Below are 23,848 nucleotides of genomic sequence, written 5' to 3' on the forward strand. Positions count from 1 at the left end.
CCAGACACGCACCATGACACGCGTCGGTCCCGTCAGACGGGAGTCGGGCGCGCCAGAGTAGAGCGCTCGATTGTAGTCGCCACCGGGCAGGAGCATCTTGTCCATTTCAAATGCCGGGTTCAAGGCGGGCCCGTAAAGGCCATGATTAATTGCAGCTAGCTGGGAGGCCCAGTAATACCGTTTAATGTCCGGGAGGGCAACCCCCCCATCGTACCACGGGAGCGTCAATTTAGCCAGAGCAATAAGCGGCCTCCCGTCCCAGAACAGGCGCCGCTGAAGGCTCTCCACCTCACGTAAGTAGCGCGCCGGAACCAAGTCCATAGTATTCTGAAGCGCATACAGAAAGCGCGGCAAGGACATCATCTTAAACAAGGCCGCTCGGCCAAGCGGCGAAAGCGGAAGACGCCGCCAGCGCGCAACGTCCTCCCGCAAGCGCTGGAGGGGGGGCAGCAAGTTCCGCTCGTAGCGGACCTCCGGGTCTAGAGTAATATATATACCCAGGTACCGGAACCCCTGGGAGGCAATCTGGATCGGGCAGTCCCGTGGTAGGGCCGGAGCCTCCCCGGAGAGCACATACACGCAGGATTTCGCCCAGTTGATGACAAGGCCTGAGTTACGACCGAAGGAGCGCAAAACATCAACCAGGACAATCAGCGAGTTACGCGGGGAGGCGAGATACAAAAGGATATCATCGGCGTAGAGGGACACGCGGTCCTCATGCTCGGGGGTCCAGCGGAGACCACGGATGGAGGGGTGCCACCGCAGCCACTCCGCCAAGGGCTCCAAGGCCAATGCAAACAGGAGCGGTGACAAGGGGCAACCCTGACGCGTGCCCCGCCCCAGCGCGAAGGGGGCCGAGACTCGCCCATTCACCACCACCTGCGCCAATGGGCCCGAATACAACAATTTGACCCAGCTAATGAATCCCGGTCCAAATCCAAATTTCGCCAGCATCGCCCAGATGTATGGCCATTCAAGCGTGTCAAACGCCATGGTGGCGTCTAAGGACGCCAAGATGGCCGGCTCCCGCACAAACGGGACACGCGCGAGCACCCCATGCAAGCGTCGCAGATTAAGAGCCGTGTTGCGATGGGGTATAAAGCCAGATTGGTCTTGGTGGACCAAATTGCCCACCACGCCAACCAGCCGGTTGGCCAGTACTTTGGCGAGGATTTTGGGCTCCGCGTTCAAGAGCGAGATAGGCCTATAGGATGTAACCCGCTGACGGGGTCTCCCCTCCTTGTGGATCACCACGATTGTGGCCAGACGCTGGTCCGGCGGGAGGGAACCCTGCGAGTGGGCCGCCAGGAACATGGCGCGCAGGTGGGGCGCCAGTACATCCGGTCGTAGCTTGTAGAGCTCGATGGGGATACCATTGGGGCCCATGGCCTTGCCGGATGCGACCGAGCGAATAGCCAGGGCAATTTCGTCCGAGGTGGGAGGAGCGTCCAGCAAATCCCTGTCCTCCACCGTAAGGGAGGGCAGCGCGATGTCCCGAAGCAGGGCATGGGAATCTTCCTCCGAGCAGGGAGAAACCGGGGAGTACACCTCGCGGAAGTAATCCGCGAAGCAGGAGACAATGGCTTCCGGCTCGGTAACAGGCACACCATCCATCCCCTCAAGCAAAGGAACCACACGACTCGCTCTCTCCCTCTTGTCCAACCACGCAATCAATTTACCAGCCTTATCACCCACATCATACAGTCGCCCCTGTTGCTCTCTACTGAGGCCCCTGGCCGCCTCCGTGACGAGGGCCCTATAGGCCGCCTGCTTGAGGTGCAGAACATGCAACTTGGCGTCGGTTACCCCGCTCCCCAGGTCACCCTCTAATTCCGCAATTTCGGCCTCCACCCGGGTTACCTCCTCCCGCTCGCGCCTCCGGGACTGGGAGATAAAGGAGAGGGCCTCCCCTCTGAGAACTACCTTAAAAGCCTCCCACAGGGAGATGGCCGAAGGGACAGACCCCACATTCTCATCAAAGTATCGCTGTAAGGATTTGATCAAGTCGGCACGAATAGTGGGGTCACGCAAGTACCAAGCATTGATTGGAGCCACCCTGCCCCCCCCCCTAGGGAAGACATCGAAATGTAACAGTACTGGGGAGTGATCTGAAATGCCCCGCGCCAGATGGCACACCTCTCCCACCCTCCCAGCATAGGCCGCCGGGACAAGGATGTAATCAAGCCGCGAGAGGCTACCATGGGCACCCGAGTGGAAGGTGTATTGCCGCTGCGCGGGATGCTTTAGTCGCCAGCAATCCACCAGGCCCAGAGTATCTAAAAGGCCGGACAGCCAGGCCTGTGCCCGGGGGAGGTCCCTAGGGGGATGGCGATCCAGAGACCCAGAAACTACCGCATTAAGGTCCCCCCCAACCACCAGCAGGCCACCCGGGAGGTCCAGGAGGAGGCGCCCCAAATCCGCAAATGTAGTAGATTGTAACCCAGGCGGGACGTACACTGATATAAAAACGAACACTCTACCCTCCATTCTACCCACCAGAACAGTGTAGCGTCCCCTCTCATCATGGCGCACCTCATCAATCTCCAACGGGAGCGAGTTCTTAATCATGATACCCACCCCCCGCGAGCCCGAGGTGAAGCCCGAGTGGGCCACCAAACGATAGCCTCGCCGATTCATGGCATGAAAGGAGTTACCTATAAGGTGTGTCTCCTGCAGGAAGATAACATCTGGTGAGATACGTTTCAGGTACTGCAGGACCACACCACGCTTAATCCTGTCCCCCAGACCGTTAACATTCCATGACAACACAGTCAAATCCCTACCCCCCATCATACGTAGAAGCAATCAGTCGTCCCCCACAGAGCATCTCGAGAGCAACAATACAGTAAAGGGCTTGCCTTGCGGTGCAAACAAACGACACCCCCCCCCCCCCCACCCCCCCATCCCAACAGAACTCCCCCCTCCCTGCACCCCTGCATGAGCCCAGACAGCCCCCCCAAAGTGCAGTGTGCCTGTCGCCCCATAGATGAAAAACTAACTAGTCCCCCAGAGGAGGAGGGAAGCCCCCAACAGACCCCACACGACCTCCATCGGAGGGGAACATAAACGATCAGTAAATGGTAAAGGAATGTTGTCCAGAGCAAGGCCTATTCTTCACCCCTCAGATCTGATCCGGCGGGCCCTCCCCGCCAACCGCACCCCCCCCACCCCCTCAGCCCCGATCTCCAGGCAGAGTGTCCAACCAGTCCCCAGCCGCCTCGGGTCGGTCAAAAAAGTGCGTGCGCCCATCCACCTCCACCCTTAGCTTAGCTGGAAAAAGCATTGAGTACTTAAGATTCAGGTCCCGTAGGCGACGTTTAACTCCGATAAAACTCAATCTCAGTTTTTGGACCGCCGGAGTAAAGTCTGGGTAGAAATGCACATCCATGTTATCAAGCTTGACCGGTCCCTGTTGCCTGGAGGTCTGCAGGATAGCGTCTCTGTCCCGAAAATTAAAAATCCGGGCAATGAGAGGCCGCGGCGGGGCACCGGCCTTAGGTCTGCCCCCAGGGACCCGGTGAGCACGTTCCACCGCAAAAAGCTTACTCAGCCCCCGGGGCTGAAGATGGGTAAGGATCAATTCTTCCACAAAAAGATCTGCCGCCTCCGCCTCTCGTCCCTCCGGCACTCCCACAATGCGAACGTTATTCCTCCGGGCCCGACCCTCGGAATCCTCCAGTCGCCGGTCCATCAGGGCGCTCACCTGGCCAAGCCGGCGCACCTCCTTTTGGAGGGCCACCACGTCCGTCGTGAGGCTCGTCGTGGTGTGGGCCAGGGAATCGACCCGGTCGTTGGTTTTGGACAAGTCAGCCCTCACGAGGCTAACATCCACCAGGACCGAGTCTATCTTTTGCGCTAAGGTGTCGAAGCGCTGGTCCACCGAGGCCGTCATCTCTGCGATGGCGCCCATGACGTCCCGGAGGGTCAGATCCACCGGTTGAGCAGATGCCTCCGTCGGGCCCGCCGGGGATGTGCGCGATGTCTCCGGAGATCCCTTCTGGAGGGTGTAGCGGTCCATACTGTTGGATTGAGGCGCCGGGCCGCGGCGGGTCGTCTTCACCTTCGCCCGGTCGCCATCTTGTTTGGTGGACATGCCTGCTCTCCCACCGTCGTGCCAATCTCCTCGAAAGGGCCGGTAAACCAGTTCACGGGTTCCGGGGGGGGGAGGGCGACCACTGGGCCGCAGGACGACTCACGGCCGGCGGGTCAGCCGGACACCTGGACAAGGCCACACCAGCGCACCCCGCTCCGCAACCCTACCTCGCTTGAGGGCAAGGAGAGCGCAAAAGCGAAAGTGAAAGCACGGGATACGCGAGTCGCCCAGCCCTGCCCGCCGCTGTTGTTCGCTTTGTCCCTGGATCGCCCCACTACTCCAATCCGGGGGGCCAGCGCGGAGAAGGCCGCAACCTTCAATCGGTGCTCCCACCGGTGTCCGGGGTCCGATTCGAAAAGGAAAAACGGATGGCGCCTCAGCTCGGGTTCACCGATGCAGTCCCCTCAACAAGGACAGGATATAACCAGGATTAATTCAGGAGGTCGTGGTGGTCCTCGGGAGCCTCGCACCTACGCGGCCATCTTGGTTGCGCGCTAGGCTCCTCCTTTCGATTCACAAGCTTTTGATTGCTATGTCAGGAACGCGGATGCGGATTATGCATTACTTATTTCTTTATTTTCTCTGGAAGCACCCCACATGTAACTAAAACACAAATTACGTTTCCCAAAACACTGGTAAAGAAAGCATTCGTGCCAGCCACTCCTCAGTCTCCTATCCCTTGAGGAGTCGTGCTTGCTTCCTCTTTCTTCACTGCTCCAGCAGCAGATAACTTCTCATTTCAGCTGTGCTTGACCCTGAAAAGCATTTTTTTTTCCATCGTTACTGTGGTTTGCGCATGTAATAACTCTTCTCCACCTTCGGTATCCATAACCAAAAGCATTTGCTAACCTTTATACCCCTCAGGTCCTTATACTAGACTGGTCTGCTTTTTTGTGCCTCTCTCGGAACCAGTTGCCTGCCCACAGCAGGACATTAACCATAATTTATGGGGGCTGGGTCTCATATTTGTGAGAGGGGGTGGTGGAATTCATCCCATGGGATGATCATCTTGCAGAGGTCGTTGACGCCTCTGTTAAAAAAAGCTATCTATAAAGCATTAGTGCCTCTAGAGAGGAAGATATTACAATCAAACCCCTCAAATGGAGGAAAGATCATTCAGGACCTTTGGGATCCTCAGAGCCGCTGAGGCCACCTTTGACATCTCTCAAAGCAAAGGCCAAACATCCCATAAAACACAAGGGAGACGCCTTTCACCAACTTCCATCCAAGGACTACTTTCCCACTGAGGGTCTCCCTAACAAGGGCTCAGATGTTTTAGGGGCGCAAGGAATTGTGGCAATCTACTCTCCTTCCCAGAAGGAACTCAGTCTCCAAACTATGACTCCTCATAAAGGTAGATCCCGAATTAGAGGGTATGGATTTCTAGGAACCAGGAGCAGTTGCCTTCGGGGCCTTTCGATTCCACTTTCACTCGCTTGGACAAGGCCCAGTAATTTATCAAAAAGGTCTTATCTGGAGGACGCAGAGACAGGGGGTGCTCAGCAAGCCGATCTTACAGCCATGCTCCCCAAAGATAACATTTTAAGAGAGGCATTATATTAAGAAAGACTGGCAATACTAGACCAGATTTAGAGGCTTCTTTCGCTATAGAGGAGCTGAAGCAACCAATTAGTAAACTACCCTGGAAAGTGCATTCCCTTTCGTGCTATGTAAAAGGTAGAAGCATACTGGCTAAGATTCTCGTTGAGAGAATGTTAACATCAGGTGTCTGAATACCCCGGACTGTAATGGGTTTTGACATTGCAATGTATTGCTCTCCAAAGAGGTCCCTCTTCAATGTCCCTTGGTCATTTCGGAATTGCTCCTAATACAGCAAGAAGTAGCAGAACTGGAAGGGCAAGGCACCATCTCAAGATCTTACATAAACCCAAGGGTTTTCGTCAGTAATCTCTTTCTGGTAATAAATGTAAGAGGATTTAATGAGTGGCTAGTAAATCACCACTTCAAGGTGGAGGGAATTCATCTCCTCAGAGATATTCTGCATCTGGGAGATTGGGTGGCACGTCTTCACCTCAAGGACACATACTTTGTGATCCCTATAGTCACACCACACATGTTCCAGCAAGGTTCCTGCATTTCACATGGAGAAAGCAGGTCTTTAAATTGAAAACCTTCACCGGTGCCATGATGTTTCACGAATTTCCTGAAGCCGGTGACAAAATCACTCAAGGTGCAAGGTGTCCATCTCAAAGTGTATCTAGACCATATCATCATAATGGATGAGTCACAGGAAAGACTGATCAACAAACTGAAGACAATAGTCTAACTCCTGAAGGATCTGGGATTTGTTGTCAGCAGGGATACATCCAGTATGACCCCCTCTCAGACAGTAACCTTTCAGGGATTCTTCCGACTCAGTCAAGATACTCTAAGCCAACAGTCCAAGAAGATGGCCAGAATTTCCCAGGTATTGAGGAGGGCACTCTCCAAACCAAGAACGTCAGTGGGTCAGATCATAAGAATAGTGGGCCTACTATAATCTGCGAAATAAGCAATCTTTCCGGAGCCCCTCGACTACGAGGTAATTAAGAGGTTGAATGCCTCCTATTTGAGATGGGGGCCTTTTATTCGAAATTGGTACCGCTCTCAGAAGAAGCCAAGGAAAAGATTTGATGATGGCTAGCCCATATGGAGCCATAAAACAGAAGGGACATCTTTGATCAGACGAGGACCTGATCACCGAATCTGATGCCAGCAGAACAGCCTAGGGCACAAGATGTGGAAGATCATCTTCAGGAGGAAAATGGTCATATCAGGAATGCAAGTTGCACATCAACTGCCTAGAACATCTGGCTGAATACTTTGCATTCAAATGCTGGACCGGAGAGAGCGGGATGTTGTGTACTACTTAAAATGGACATCCTCTCCTCTGTGAGGTATAAAAACCACCCGGATGGAACACAGTTAAAGATTCTGACCAAAATATCCAAGGACTTCTGCCTGGACAATTAAGTGTCGGTGATGACAAAATACCTCCACAGGCAGAACTGGAACTCAAGAAATCTTCAGGACTCAAGTTTGTGGAAGTTGGACCCAGAAGTATTTTGTGTCCTAAATCAAGAATGTGGACTTTTTTTGGTCGATCTCTTCGCATCACGCCTGAATCATCAAATCAACAGATACTTTCACTGGAGACAAGACTCAGATGCAACAGACGCCTTCTTACAGAACTGAAACCAAGAGAAACGATACACCTTTTCTCTCTTTTCCATGATCACAAGAACATCATTTAAAGGAAGATGACAAATGGCTAATGCTGTGAACAATATGCATGAGACAGGGCCCACAGAATGATGCAAATCTCAAGCCGTATTCATTTGAAAGCACCAATATGGCGCAATGAGGCAATCACAGTGGTTGGGGTGGCAATTCATTTGTCACTGTGGGTCGCACACTGCATCTGACACATTGACGACTTGATATCTAACTGCTCCATCAAGACATTTCAGGAATTGCAGCAGGAGCTTGACATCCCCATCCCAAAATGTGTTGGTAGAGTCAACTGTCCCATGCATTGTTGTGCGTCCTGGGGAGAACGCACATTGATCTGCCCAGTTCTCCCATTGCTAAATATATCCACACCAGGAAAAACTTTGCCTTAGTGCTTTTTTAACTCAGCTGTGGGACCTACTGAAGAGAGACTTCCAAGTGACTAGACCACTCACCACCTATTTAGTCTTCCGACACAACAATGCTGACCTCCAACCCATGACACAGCATGGCAAGAGATGGCTATCTGCAGCTCTAGGTGTGGCTAAACTGGTATACTAAACTACTGGAAAACGGCACAAGGCCCCTACCTCTAGCCCTGGCTAGACAGTATGTAAGAATAGGCACGGTTTGAGAGAATCATCTGTGCACTGAACGATAAATTACAAGCTTTTGAGTAAGTATGAGGTACGTTCCTAAAGAGGTGATCCTGCCAATGTGACTGCCGGTTCGAGGGCTCCTCTGCACCCGCTGATTTATTTCAGCCCCCCGGGCATCACCCTGCTCACGTCCTCCATCCCCCCTCATGAACATCTATAGACAATGATCTGTGCTTCTATCCAATCTTGCAAGACTAGGACCTCTCACTCCCCACCCCATGGTGGGGGTTGCGCTCATGGGTGGCCTGCGGTGGGCTGGGACTGACCGACAGGCTTGCCGACGTTTTAATCCACCTTGGGCCCACTCAGTTCCACAAGCAATAACCCTTGCTTCCCATTGAGGGGTGATTGCTCCCAACCACCCATTAGGGCCCTCCCCAGAGTTCCCCCTTTCCTACCCATTTTAAGTTTTCTCCTCCATTCTCTACATTTATCTTAACAGCTTTCACTTCGCTGTTGATTGACCTATCTTCGGTCTTTGCTTGTCCCTTCTGTGGGGTGTGGTGTGTTGCCTGTATTACAGACTGTACAATGTTCTGGTTGATTATTTTGTTTTCCACTGTGACCCTGGTGGGTATTCTGGACTGCATCTTTGTATGGGTCACAACAAATTTAACAAAGAAATGCTATAAAAAAAGATAGATATGCCCACAGACAAAGAAAGGAAATAGAAAATACAAAAGCAACCTGAAGTTTAGAGCAACACTGTTTTAGGTCACATTATTATCCAGAGGTTGAGCGAGAAGAAACATCCAAACATATATATATACACGTTCCATAACAATGCTTTACCCATTTTAGATGTCACATACCAAATGCTGTGTCATGTCTACAGCTATAGACGCCACTTCCTGACTGTACTCGCAGATCATCTTCTGAATCACATTCGTCAGGTCATCATTCTCTGTCTCTCTGACAATGTGCAACAGCTCCTGCATCACTGGTCTGACATAGGGCTTCACATACTCTTTGGCTAATTAATAAGATGATAAAAGCCATAAGGAACAGCGATCTTTCTTCTGAAATATGCAACATCACTATGCAGCATAGCAGCTTAGAGAAACGCATACTGAATCAAATGTGTGTTCAGACGAGTATTTGCTGATATATACACAGGCATAATACTGCATCATTATAATATGAAGACAAAAGTGAATAAGCATGTCCTACACACCCAAGCAATGAAAATGCAAATACAAACCCAGATCTATTTTATTTTGTTTCACATGGATGACAAAGACAAGTAAGTCATACAATATCATCTCATGTTACATAAACAAATGTATACATGCCATTTAGCACAACCTGAGACAGAGTGAAGTTATCAGGGTTCCTCAGTTGGCTGGTGTCTTGACAACTGCAAAGTAAGTTTCCAGAAAAGGAAGTTCATCTCGCAGGATGCCGTAAGTTCAAAATGTAAAACCAAATACACTTAATGCTGAATCTCACTTAGCGAACTTTAGCTTGACTGTTGCTCTCTTACTAGAAGGAACAAGTGCATTTTATTGTCACAGTATCAATTCTGGAAGAAATAATTAATGCGAACAGCTACGTATGTGTCTTTTTGAATTCCTGAGGAAAGCATGTTAATGCATGAGTCTAACCCCAAAAATGTGAAAACATGGCTTAGTGTTCTGTACAACCGATCCCTTGATTTTTTATGCAAATTGCATTTCAAAACGTTGTTTACAGATGAGTGAGACCAGTAACATTGGTTAACACATTATGGAACTAAACTGTAGATCAGTTTACAGGAGGATGTCAGAATTCTAAGACAGCACCATGTGTTTCTTTCTACTATTTTAATGACATTTGCTATGAACACCATGGGATTAAAATTACAGTCCATAGCCAATCATAGTACAGTTCTCCACTGAAAATGCTCTTCCCCTTCCTGATGATTCTCGTCTTTCTTTGTTGCTTCAGCAGCTGTTAAGTACACTGTGTTCACTAATTTCATTGAGACTACTCATGCTTTGCATCCCAGTCAATCTGGGTGCAGATCTAATTATAGTACGGAGACGGCTTTATTGGAAGTCTCTGACACCATTAAAACCACTTTGGACAGTGGTGGGAAAGCGGTACTGATACTGTTGGACCTTTCAGTGGCTTTCGATACTATACCCCACGATCGACTTATGCACAGGCTTCAGGACTGTGGTATTGGGGGCACGGTCCTCAGGTGGGTCGCCTCCTTTCTCGATAGCCGCCAGCAAATCATATGGTCCCCCCCTTTCACTGCCCCTATCCCTCCTATGAGGGTTGGAGTGCCACAAGGTTCGGTTTTGAGCCCAACTTTGTTTAATCTATATATGGCTCCCTTGGCACTCCTAGCAGAACATCATGGGGCTACGGTCATATCTTACGCTGACGACACGCAGCTGTTGTTTACCTATGGGAAAAACGAGATGTTGAGAGGAGATTATATTAACAACTGCCTGTCCAACGTGTTCTCCTGGTTCAGGCAAAACCAACTGCCGTGTAACTCCGATAAGTCCGAAATCATCTGTTTCGGCCATAGTCCCGGTGTGGAATGGCCCCACCCATTTGTCCAGTGACCACCGTAAAAAAAACCTTGGGGTAAAAATGGATGCGGACATGTCCATGAAGGCACAAGTTCAATCTGTGGCCGCCACTTGTTTCGGACTACTCAAAATGATGAGGAACTTTCTCCCTCTCCTCTCAGTTCCCCACAGGAAAACAGTGGTACAAGCTTTGATAACATCTAGGCTTGACTATGCTAACGTTCTGTATCTCGGCCTCCCGAATTACTTCCTCAGGCGTTTGCAGGTGGTACAGAATGCAGCGGCAAGGGCCGTCTTGCTGGTTGACCTCAGAACTCATATGACGCCTCTCTTGATGTCTGTGCATTGGGTTCCAGGGCGGAAAAGGGTGATTTTTAAGGCCTTGGTACTAGTTTTCAAAGCCTTTCATAATGTTCGGAGCTCCCTACATTAGGAGAAGAATCCAGCCATATGCTACTATTAGAACCTTGCGATCCTCAACTCAGAAGCTGACGGTCGTGCCAAAATTTGCACGCTCTCGGCTGGGCAGTCGCTCGTTTCAGGTAACAGCTACTAAGCTGTGGAATAGTTTACCGCCGCTTCTGAGACAGTACAGGTTCTTCTCATTTTCAGAAGAAAGTTAAAAACCTGGCTGTTTCAATGAGAGTGGAGTCACCCATAGTCGCTGCATTTTTTCTGTCAACTGGGTTAGTTAGTGCCGGGACACTCCTAGGAGTGGCCGAGCACTTTACAAATACCCCTATAACATAACATACAATAACTGTGCAGCCTTTATAAATGTTGTTTTCTCCTGAATTTAGGCGTTTTCACTGAGAAACAGCTTTTGCTTTAATATTGGCAATCTAACTCGTTTTTTAGGTCTCACCTAGGCAGCGCTTGCGCTGTCTCTTTGAGACATACTGTATTCAGGATATGGGCATAAAGCTCTGCCCACTTTCCGCCCATCTTTTTAATTGGCTCCTGTCCCGGTCTTTGTAAATGGTGGCTTTTCATGGGTCAATAGGCTTAGTAGTCCCTCCTTAGTGCCACCATGTCTCTTCTTATAACCTCCCATGAGGACACCCCCTGTTAAATGTATTGTTACTCCCTAGGTTTTAACTACAGCCTCAAGGCACTATTTTCTTAAAAGACTTCAGGCAGGACACACACTTGGTCCTAAGCTAGGCTGGCAGTGGTTACTACACTCAGTAGAACATCTCACATTTATATGAGACCATCTATAAATTTCCCTTCATCAGCACCACACAGAGTACAACCTAATCCGAAATTAACGTAATAATTATTTTCTCACATTTCAAAGCTACTAATTGTATATATGGATATAGCTATTTGAATGTACTCGCAGTACTGTCTTGCATGCATTGCATTATTGGTATGGTAGATTTACCATATCTTCTGCAGGGTGCAGTACCTTATGTGACCAAAAGAGGTCCCATGGGCTCTTTAACTTCGATGTTACATGTGTTCTTTAATTAGAGCCTAGAAGCACTATTTTCTTAATTGGCTTTCTTGTGCCTGCTGTTGCAAGCAGGACACGTTCGCTCTTACTCTCTCTCTCACATCGCTTTTTTCAAATTTAAGCAGCACGGCCCAGATAGGATAATGGCAGACGTGCTTATCTTTTACCTGAACATGGACGTGCATGTTTTTTTATAGTGGATCGTCAGCTGTCCATTGATGTCACCTCGGCCTTACGACATAAAACATATAATTACTCATATTTCAAGCAGCTGTCTACTGTTTCGCATAGGTAGTTTATGATGATCACTAGGGACCTCTAGGAGTAGCTTGTGGTACTGCACCAATACATGCAATGCTGGTGCTTTGCTCACTGGGGACCTCTAGGAGCAGTTTGCGGCACAGCGCCTAGACATGCAGTGCTGGTGGCTTGCTCACTGGGGACCTCTGGGAGCAGCTTGGGGTACTGCAACTAGGCATGCAGTGCTGGTGCCTTGCTCACTGGGGACCTCTAGGAGCAGTTTGCAGCATGGCACCTAGACATGCAGTGCTGGTGCCTTGCTCACTGGGGACCTCTAGGAGCAGCTTGTGGTACTGCACTGAGACATGCAGTGCTGGTGCCTTGCTCACTGGGGACCTCTAGGAGCGGCTTGCGGTACTGCACCTAGACATGCAGTGCTGATGCCTTGCTCACTATGGATCTCTAGGCGCAGCTTGCAGTACTGCACTGAGACATACAATGCTGGTTCCTGGCTCACTAGGCAAGCATTTGCAATGCACCAGGTCTCACATTACTGAAAGTATGAAATACTGGTGTTGCATTTCTATTTGCAACGCCAATACCTCAAACTATCAGTAATGCAAGACCTATTGCATTACAAATGCTTGCCCTTAGGTGGCTGCAGGATTCGCCAATGGGATCCCTGTGCACTCCAATTGTCTGCAACATCTTGTGGTGTGGTACATCGACCACTAGAGGGCTTGTGAACCTACGTACTTCATCTCTTGGTAATGGGGATATGTGGATTGTTGCGGAGAACGGCATGCTTATTAATGCATACTGTAGAGGGAGCATGGCTTGGAGCGCATGTGTGCCCGCAGCTTCTCTTTAAGCCCCAGGGAACACTCAGCAGTATCTCAACCCCAGAGCCAATTTCCAGCAAACTGCTGCAACAATTCAGGTTGGAGCCCACACACTATACCTGAGGAGAGGCTGTGCTGCCTTCGAAAGAACACTCATGACACCCTAAATTATGATTTGGGCACACGCAGTGCTCAGGAGCTGTGTCTACTTTTCTTCATCATAGCGGTGCCACTTGCCTGAGCCTGACAAGCCGTTGAGCCTACCCCTCGCAGTACCTGAACGCCGTGAGAGGAGCAGACACCAGTAATTTATTTCAAAGGGAATTACCCTTTCTCCTACAGTAGGTTTTTGCCCCGATCTGCAGTCCTCGCTGACTGGAACATCACCACGCTGCATATTCTGGCTGTCGCGCATGGGGAGCTACGCCATTCCCAACCATAATCGTTCGCCTAGAGGTGAAATCCTACGCATATCCCTGCTTCAGTAAAATCCCTTGTCTTGTTTGGTGAAGAAACTGTACTATTTGGCCACTTGTAATTGTTATGTGAAGACAAGAATTGTTGAACTTTTCTTCTCTATGATGGTCCAGCTACATGGGGCTCTTTACTATTCTTGAGAATGTTTGGGCCCTTCCAACTTCCTGGTTGTTTAGATGATCAGATCACTGGCAGCTAGCAACTGTTATCACATTATCTCAGGACCTCGCCCTCTCTGCTCAACAATAGCTCTACCATATTCGATTTGGCACTTCAATGTTATTTTCACAACTACAACATGGCCTATTTCTAACTTACATCTTTTCGCTAGCCACGATATCCAGTGGTCCAATGACATTGCTCTGCCTCACGACCTGCTTATCTCGACACCCTAAGTTCTCAAAAGTGGGGTGCTTTACGCATTGCACCCGCTCTCATTTTTTTTTTTTTTTTTACATCAAGCACTATAATCATTAGGGCAAACATGGTGGATACCAGGGATCATAAAGACAATAAGGATCACAAGTAGCGCGATAAGGAAAGATCCAAGGGACCTTACAGTGAGGATTACTAACAGTGAGAGCAGGATTAGCTCCTTGGAATTGAAGTGGTTGCAGAGGTTGGATAATGTGCTAGTAACTCTAAAGAGACAAATCACCAACCTGAAAGAAAGAAACAGAAAAAGCAATCCTGGGTATTTGCTTTCCCGGAAGACATGGAAAATGAGGCTCCGTCTCCTATTGATTTAGTCATTGCTTGGATCCCCAACATTTAGGGCATCTACTTTGTCGAAGTCTTTGACACATAACGAGCTCACAGAGTTCCATAATTTAAACCCAAAAACACAACTTCTCCAAGACTCTTCATCTTTAAATTCCTGAGACACCGACATGTATTGTTCATTCATATCTGTGGGCGTCCCCTCACTTCTGTCTCCCCAAAGGCCATGGTCTATCTCATCGTCTCTTGGAGAACTCTGTACTTTTTTTCCAAGGATGGTTTCTGTTACTTCTCACATGTTCTTTTAATTTATTTTACTTTTGTTTACTTGGCTCGACGTGGCTTTGTACTGTATGGTTAAGAAAATGTATTGATCTTGTTCACAATCTCTTTTTCAAAGGTGATCCCCTGTCTTTTGCCTCACTACAGCGTAAACTGGCTCTACTAAATTCAGACTTCTATGATTTCTTAAAAATTACGCTTAAACTAGCTAAAGTAGGCCAGCTAGGTTTCCCCCTTTCTCCCACCTCTACTTTCTCAGTGGCAGGCGATGGGACATTAAGCCTTCAAAATCTACAAATTTCTACAAATCAGCCTAGCAAAGTACCCCCGCCTATGATATTTAAATAGAATACTTACTTGCAATAGGTAGAGAGAACAAGCATTAGCAAAGCCAATAGGTCTTGCTTATGCAAGAGCTATTGGCTTTGTCAATGTGTTTTAGCCATGTGGCTAAACGTTAGTGGCGTAGAGAGAACAGTGTGGAGCAGTGTAGAGTGGAATGGCGAAGAGTGGAGTAGAGTGTTGTAGAGGAGAGTATTAAAGAGTGTTGTGTATTGGAGTGGCATTGTGTGGAGTCATGTACAGTGGCAGACACTGGAATGGCATAAAGTAGATTGGACTGGTGTAGAGTGCATTGGCATAGAGTGTTGCAGAGTATAATGGCATAAAGTGCAGTGGTGGCACAGTACAGTGCCATTGAAATCAGCGGCTATAGATTAGAGTGGTGCATAGTAGAGCAGAGTGAGGGGCATTGGTGCAGAGTGGAGTGGCACAGAGTTTAGTGATACAAATGGCAGTCGAGTGGAGTTGAGTGATGCAGAGGGCAGTGGCATAGAGTCGAGTGGCATACCGTGCAGTGGCGTAGATTGGTGCAGAGTAGAGTAACAGAGTGGTTTAGAGAAGAGTACAGTGCCGTGGAGTGGTGTAGAGTTCATTGGCGTAGATTGCAGTGGTATATAGTGCAGTGGAGTAGAGTAGTGAGTAGATTGTTTCAGTGTAGAGTTAAGTGGCGTAGAGTGGTGCAGGGGAGAGTGCAGTTGCTTAGAGTGTAATTGCATAGAGTAAAGTGGTGTAGCGTGCAGTGGAGTAGAGTGCAGTGGTGGAGAGTAGATTAGAGTGGTGTAAAGTGGAATGGCATAGTGTGCAGGGGTATAGAGTTGAATGTTACAGAGTAAAGTTTATTGGGGTAGTGTATTGGCATAGAGTGCAGTGTTGCAGAGTGGGATAAAGTACAGTGGGTAGAGTGGATTTGTGTGGCCTAGACTGGAGTGGTGTAGAGGTGCAGATGTGTGGCGAGAGTGGCGAAGAGAGTACTGGCATATAATAGAGTGATACAGGGTAGAGTAGAGACGCTTAAAAGTGGAGTGGTGCAGAGTAGATTGTAGGGTGTGGAGTAGAGGGGAGTCATGACCTTAAACTAGAAATTACAATGGATAGGTCATTCAAGTCGATTGAGAGGAGTACCTCCTGCGCCCCCAGATATGGCATGGAGGTGGTTAACAATATGTCTGAAAACTGACGAGTGTGTTAAGGACATTTCGGAGCAATGTCACCAGCAAATTAAAGCAAATACAACTTTAGTTGTTATGTTTGTTGTTGATAATCTTGTCCCCACAGATGTAAAGGGAATTTGTTTTATTGATATCGTCATTGTGCATATCTCTGTAGTTTAACTCTGGATTGATGGTACCCTACTGAGGATAGAACAGTAGTGGTCAACCTTTATGCGAATATATGAAGTGGTTTTATAAAGCTAAAGTTGGTAAAAAAGTAATCAACGGTTTAATTCTGTATTGGATATTGATCAATTATGGTTTTCACAGTCGATGATTAGCTATTGCTATATAAGGTGGATTGATTATTGACGTTGAAATTGAATGGGGTACTGTTATATTATACTATCAGTTATTAATGGAAAGTAACATGGGAGATTACCTGTGTTAATTGAATGTTAGATTTCTCAAATAAAGAGTGCAGATGGAGAGATGGATTTATGAGGCAGCTAAGTTAGTGGATCGATAGACATAAGTAGTAGTGGATGAGGTGGGTAGACAGATGATGGATGGACAGATACACGGGTAGCTAGGAAAGGCAGACAGATAAATTGGGTAAGTGGGTGAAAGGATGGGATAGCTTAGATGGTAGATCAAAAGACTGATCAATAGTGTATGGGAGTGAGTGGCTAGATTTGTGGGCGGGAAGGTCGATAAATACAGAGAGATAAATAAGTAGAGATGAATGTGTGGGATAATTCAATAGATACATGGGGTGGGTGGATGAATGAATGGCTAGGAAGGTAGACTGTTAGGGACAGGTGAGGTCAGTGAATGGGTGGATTGATTTGCGGCTGCTAAAGCTGACAGATAGGAAAGGGAGCCGTGTGTGGATAGATAGGTGGATTGATTAATGGGTGGCTAGGAAGGTCGCTATATGAACAGACCGAGAGAAATAGAATGAGTGAACAGATTGGCTGGTTGGCTTAATTGGTAGACACATAAAAGTGGGTGGAGAAGGGTGAGTGCGTAAATGGGCAGATGGATGGGTGGCTAGGTAGATAAATAAATGGATAGGCAGATCTTTCGATAGATAAATCAGGATTTAAGCATAGTCTGATGAAAGCCACTCACAGCTCAGAATCAGAAACCCTGGTTTCAGTGTGTGTAAAGCACTTTAGGAAAATTGAAGGTCCTTAAACCCCGCCTATCGCACTGCGTCATGCAGGAGTGTACATGCCACTACATATATGCTTATTTGGTAAGCTCTGCTTGTCGTGTTGTACAATGAAAAAATGTCCATGCACATACCCACTCAGACCCACAAAACCACTCACACAGCTACTCACAGACCCACACAGCCACTCTCACACACCCACCCACACCCATATAGCCACTTACAGCCACTCACATACCCACATACATCCATAAAGCGTAAAACCACTCACATACACTCACAGACCCATACAGCCACTCACACACCCACGCACACACCCATAAAACCACTCACACACCCATACATCCACTCAAGCACCCCTACAGCGACCCACACACCCATTCAGACCCACTCACACATCCACAAAACCAATCATATGGCCATTCACTCACCCACACAACCACTCATACACCTACTCCCACACCACTTACACACCCACACAGCCACTCTTGAGCTGACCATTTTACTCCTGTAGATAAGTATCCATTGGTGCCAACCACCACCATATTTTTTCCATGGCCTTGTCCGAGATGGGAACCATCTCCGAATATGTCAGCCTCTTTCTGAGGTGTGTCGCCTTGAGTTTCGGAAGCACTCTGAAAAGGAGTGATCCACGAAAGATGGTTTGTATGGTGACAATAAAAGTCTTAAATCTCAACTAAAGTGTCCTACACATATAGAGCCTTCCCAGCGGAGGGTTTTGTATTTCTGTAAGGTGGAGCTCTGTGCTAAGTCAGGGCATCACTTGGTGTTGTTTAAAAGACCCTCACACACTCTGTTGGTATCATATTACATCATCGGGTCTCATCTTCGTCCCTAAAACCAGGATGGGCTGAACCATATGTCTCGATTTCAGACTATTAAGTCACAAACAAGACAAATAACATGTAATGCACAGAACATGCACTTAAAAGACAGTTTTTTGCCTTTATTTGGGTCAGGGTTCCCCACTTTGTTTGCACTTGCTATGTAGCCTATTTGCTTCATGAGAGCAGTGCGGGGCATGCCCCTGTAGTCACACATTCCTCAAGGGTAACATGCCTCTTCTCCACATACTTGGTCCACATGTGCTCACCTTCGCATTACAAGTTCATGCCAACCACAATAAAGCACGGATCGGACACAGGAGTCCGGTTAGTCCAGCTGAAAAGAGCTCTGTTCGCAGTGGAGGAGGCCGCTAGGGGCAGGTAGAGCGTCATGGATGGTCGCTTCCCACTGGCAGTTACTGCTGGTTGTTGTTGCTGGAGTGCAGAGTGCAGATTGTGTGTTGCCAGTCATCATGGGTAGTCATTGTAAAGCGAAGACCAGATCTCACTGGAGCTTCATGTTGGCAGTCATTGCAGGCAGCAGCAGAGTCTTGCCGCAAAGAGGCCACACTTCAGGATTTCAACTCTTCTTTGGATAACCTCAACTGATGCCAGCCAAGGGTCCGGGACTTGGGGGCACTTCCTGGAAATCAGAAACTCACTCCAGCAGGTGCCAGCAAGGCTCAGGGACGACCTGTTGCAGATTCAATTGCAGCAAGTCAGTTGGGAAGTTAGAGGGAGGCCTAGGGAGCTCGTTATGTTCCTGTAACTCAAACCCTTTAGTTGACTCGGGTTAGCCTGCGATGAAGGTTAGCATTCCCAGTCTTCCTTCTCAGACAGCAAGTGAGTCCTACAGCAGCAGGGCAGTCCTTCTTCTGTAATGTCCACAGATCCAGGTGTGTTATGATAAACTTGTCTGAGATTAATTTAGTGAGTTTGTTGTTCACCCTGGCAAGACAGGTCGTTATCTAGCAGACAATCTACAGGCGTGGTAGGGTTCACAACCACCCCCAAGGGACCCGGACCCCTCCCCCCATTCAAGGGAACCTGTGCCACCATACATTGGCGCTCCCAGTTGTCCACATCAACTACTTCGTGGAATGCCCCCGGGACTACTTGCTCCTCAGAGACCAGGTGAAACTGGACTGAGGTCACACTGGCTCCAGTATCTCTGAGGGCCTCTACTCTTCTCCCAATGATGGTCAACCAGGCGCTGTATTTCTTAGTGTTGGTAGGCACTTGGTTACCTGGGACCATCTCACTGCCCATTAGTGAGACGAGGGTCAACTCTGCAGGGTGCCCATCCTCCTGTGGGTACCCTCCTCCCCAAGGGCTACACTAGCCAACACCTTGGACTGCCCACCTGTGGGTGGCTGTGCCCTCTTGGGACACTTGGGGACACCCTTCAAGTGACCCACCTCCTCACAGGCATAGCACTTGCGGGGGCCGATCTCTGCAGGCTTACCTGAAGAGACCCCTGGTTTCTTATCTCCTGGGAGATGGGAACCTTTACCCTGAGTATTAGTTTGGGGTTCTTTAGAGAAATCCCGTGCTTTACCCTTGTCTTCCAGAGTATTCTGCTGGGGACCCTGCCCACCATTGGTGTAGTCTCCCCCATATACCTTCCTGTGGACCCTGGTACTCACCCAGCGGTCCGCCTCCATATCAAGCTTCCTGGGGTCAGTCAGCTTACTATCAGGCGCTGCTCTGCAAAACAAAGACTAGGCAAGTGCTCCCATCTAATCAAATTGTAGAGCCCCTAAAAATCTGTCACATTACTGCCCTTCCCTCAACCATCCAGTGATCTGCAAAAATAATCCACACATTCAACCCAGTGTTTGCATCAGTTTTCCTACTGGACCTAAACTGATCCCTGTACTTGTCAGGAGTGGGACCATACCTGGGGAGGGCCTCCTTCATGTCAGCGTCCCTCTTCTAGGAAATGAAATGAAATGAAAGAAACATTTATAAAGCGCATGGCTACCCATAGGCCTCCCAGCGCTAAGAACCAAATCAACAGAAGAGAATACTGATTAATCGGTTGGGAATAGATGCGTCTTCAAGAGTCTCCGAAAGGGAAGATAGTCCTCCTCCAGGCGAATGGATTCAGGGAGGGTGTTCCAAGCTCTGGAGGCTACATAGGAGAAACAACGGCCTCCACTTCTGGACCTGAAAATTCTGGGAACCGTGGCCAGGCGTTTGTTCCCGGAGCGAAGGAATCTTCTGGGACAGTATGGAGAAACAATCCTCCGAAGGATTGGTGGGCCCTTGGCGGCCATGATCTTGTGAGTAACACAGAGGGCCTTGAATTTGATCCTTTCTGCAATAGGAAGCCAATGCAGCTGTTTAATTGCTCCTCTCGCTGATTCTCTCCACGGAATTTGCAGGAGAATTCTTGCCGCACAATTCTGGACCATCTGGAGTATGCTTAATGTTGATTGAGGGACTCCCAAATAGAGGGCATTAGCATAATCCAGACGCGACAGAATTAATGCCTTGAGAAGCAGTTTTTTTGCCTTGAACGGAAGAAGGGGCAGAATTTTCCGAGCTGTTTTGAGTATTCCAAAACAGCATCCAGCTACCTTTTTAGCCTGGATCTTCATATCAAGTTTGGCATCCAGCCAAACTCCTAGGCTCTTGATGTGGTTTTTAGGAGTAGGAGCGTTTCCCATACAACTAGGCCAAGCAAGAAGCAGGCTTGGAGGCAGAGGCCTACCCAGCAGCATAAGGTCAGTTTTTGCTCCATTTAACTGAAGACAAGATTGTTCCATCCAAACTGAAATTTCTTCCAGACATCTGGAGAGATTACTTCCAGGCAGTCCTGGATCTTTGAGGGAGACTATCAACTGGGTGTCGCCGGCATATGTGACAATTTGTATGCCAAACACCTCCACTATTTTCGCTAATGGGCTCATATAAATATTAAAAAGAGTGGGGCTTAGTGAAGAACCCTGAGGCACTCCACTCTTCAAAGGCACATTCTTGGAAGTCACGTTGTCCTCAAAGATCTGGAATGTACGGCCTTCCAAAAAGGAGACTATCCACCTCAGTGCGGTTCCTGTCACCCCCATCTCATAACATCTAGAGATAAGGATTTGATGGTTAACAGTATCGAAAGCCGCACTAAGGTCAAGGAGGATTATTGCAGCTGATCCTCCTGAGTCCATGATTTTTCTTGCCTCCTCCACCACCGCGATCAGGACCGTTTCAGTGCCATGAAGTGATCTAAAACCGGTCTGTGTCAGGTGTCAGGAGTCCACAATTCTGCCTCAGAACCCTGAAACCACCTTAGTATACCATCTCCCATTTTGAATTCCTTGCCTACATTCTTGGGGATGTGCACAATTCTTTCTGCCTGCACTGAGGAATTGCTGCCACCATCTGTGCTGGACCTACTTCTTAGCTCCAGCTCCTTAATACCACACTCACGATCAAAGATCATCTGTCTTTCTTCCATGGCTATTCTTTTGTCTTTCCTCTCATTCTCCAGCTGGACTTTTTCTATTTCAAACTTCCTTGCCTACCGCCTTTCCTCCATCTCCTCTGGGGACAAGCCACTGCTGCCTGGCCTGGAGGGCCCCCACCCTAAAAGGACATTTATTCTAGGAGTAGGCCCCTCCGCTTTCACACTGAGATCTCCAGACTGCCCACTGGCATGTCTGGCTGCTATCCAGGCCCTCAGTACCTCTTGTAGATCCTCTTGGTGCACTCAAGTCACAGTGCAGGCAGGGGATCTGTGACGGTTGTCCAGTGGCGTCGGTGAGACTAGGGCTGCAGAGCGGAACGGTGCTCATTTCAGTGCTGACAGGTCACAGTGCAAGCGGCAGTGCCGGTTGATCGGAGCTGGTGTCAGTCGGCCCAGGCTGCGGCGATGGCATGAGGTGGTGCGTTGTGTGACTTACGAGTGGTGCCCCCAAACCATGGTGCATTCACGGGTGTCGAGGTCAGCATGCAGCAACTTCGTCGGTGAGACCAGGTCTGTGGAGTGAAGCGAGGCAGTGAGGAGTGCGGTGCTCACAGTGCAAGGAGCAGCTCGGTGGCGGCGCTGTTGTCAGTGAGATCAGGGTTGCGGCGCAAAGTGCGGCAGTGCCTTCAGGACACAGAGACAGCAGCGGTGTCGGTGACTTTACTAGGGGCTTACCAATAAATCACATATGCCAATCATGGAAACATCAATCCATAATACGATTTACAATAGGAGCACTTGCACTTTAACACAGGACAGCAGTGAGAAAGTGCACAGAGAGACTAAACCAGCAAAAACAGTCAAAGCCAGGAGGTCAGAACGCAAAAAGACAGGGGAAAAACGCCAAAAGATGCAAGGCCTAACAGTTACCAAAGAAAAAAGCTAACCTCAGGAGTGTATAGATACATTCTTGAGATAAATATAAAAAGAGCAGAAGGAAATTTAGATTTGACAATTATGAACTGCGGTATCTTTATAAAGCAATATTAGTAATAAACATCCCAGTGCTCTCACAAATCAGAGTAGGATGGCTTGATGACAAGGAACCTAACTGCTGCACCAAGGTTGTAAAACGAGAGCAACAAAATAAAAAGGTAGAAGAAGATTAAGAGAATCTAGGATGAAACGTTTGGGACAAACAAGTGTAGAGAAATGGAACAGAAAAGAGCTCAGAACACTGGTGTTTCTCCAGGTTACGCAGGTGAAGTGGAAGGAAACAATTAGTCAGGACCTGCAGAGGGAGCAATAAACAGAGTTTCTTGTAAGAACAGATCTAAAGTGCTCCAAATTTACTAGGAGACGGGATGTCCTGGGAATTTATATTGAATGATGTGGGAGCTATGCAGCTATGTCACCCAAGCCCACCAAGTGTGGAATGAGACAATATTGAACGATTTCCACTCTAGCAGAATGAATTTTATAGCAATCATTAATAATAAGTGACGGAGTGAAAAATCAACTTCTGAAAGGTCTAAGCAGGCAGGGTGAGGCTTCATGAGGTCCCAGGATTATAGTAAAAAAATGTAGGTATATATTCTAAAGATGCAGTTTAGCTGGCTCGTGATTTGCTCCCGAAATAAGTGAGAAGCTTACACCTGAAAACATGTGTTCAAGGTCGTGGCAGGACCAACATAGATTAGAAGATAATAATTTCAACTTGTATAATTTGGCAGGTGGCCAGTGATGGAGGTGGAGTGTAAAAAGTTTGGTCTGAGACAGAGGGTGCCATTTTATGTGAGAGAGCCACGTCAAAATAACATCCCATTGTTTTTAGGTCTCGGATAGGCAGCGCATGCGAAATCTTGACGAGACTGTTGTATTCAATAGGTGGGCTTCAGCCCGCCCATAGGCTTCCCATTTGCTTGCTCCATCGTCGCTCTCATATCCCCATTTGCCCATGGCAAGCATGCATCATGCCTCTTCCTGTGTTTAGCCCTCCCCGAGAGAATGGACCAAGTACTAATATCCATCCACTTCTACTAGTTTAGGACCTATTTTAGGAACTACCCTTTTCTTTTTTTTAAAGCACTTCACACAAGCACTCGTGTTTTCATTCGCTCTGTTTTCTGCTGCCTCTTTCAGTATTCTTCAGAGAGCTCCATTTTTGTAAACAGGCCGGTCTCCTCCTACTGCCTCTTAATTCCAGCCCAGGAGAGCTGGAACTCACAGCGCGCTTTGGAAGCCTGCCAGAGCAGAGGCTGCAGAGAGAGAAACACATTGTGGCTTTACATCCACTCCCCAGGATGCCACCCAGCCGCCCAAGACAACTGAAAATCATTTTCAGGTAGTGGCTGCTATTTCTTTTGATGCTCAGATTCATTACGTATTCTAGATGATCA

At 48.4% G+C, this 23,848-nt stretch overlaps 1 protein-coding gene across 1 annotated transcript in view; it reads right to left on the reverse strand.

The window, feature by feature from the left end:
- IPO8 (importin 8) overlaps positions 1 to 23,848 on the reverse strand; it is a 557,903-nt gene that overhangs the window by 275,308 nt on the left and 258,747 nt on the right. The window contains exon 15 of the mRNA XM_085652356.1: positions 8,796 to 8,956. Within this exon, the coding sequence (XP_085508482.1) occupies positions 8,796 to 8,956 (161 nt within the window). The remainder of the gene's footprint in view (positions 1 to 8,795; positions 8,957 to 23,848) is intronic.

Source organism: Triturus cristatus, chromosome 4_1 (genome assembly GCF_964204655.1).
Source record: "Triturus cristatus chromosome 4_1, aTriCri1.1, whole genome shotgun sequence".
Taxonomy (NCBI): domain Eukaryota; kingdom Metazoa; phylum Chordata; class Amphibia; order Caudata; family Salamandridae; genus Triturus; species Triturus cristatus.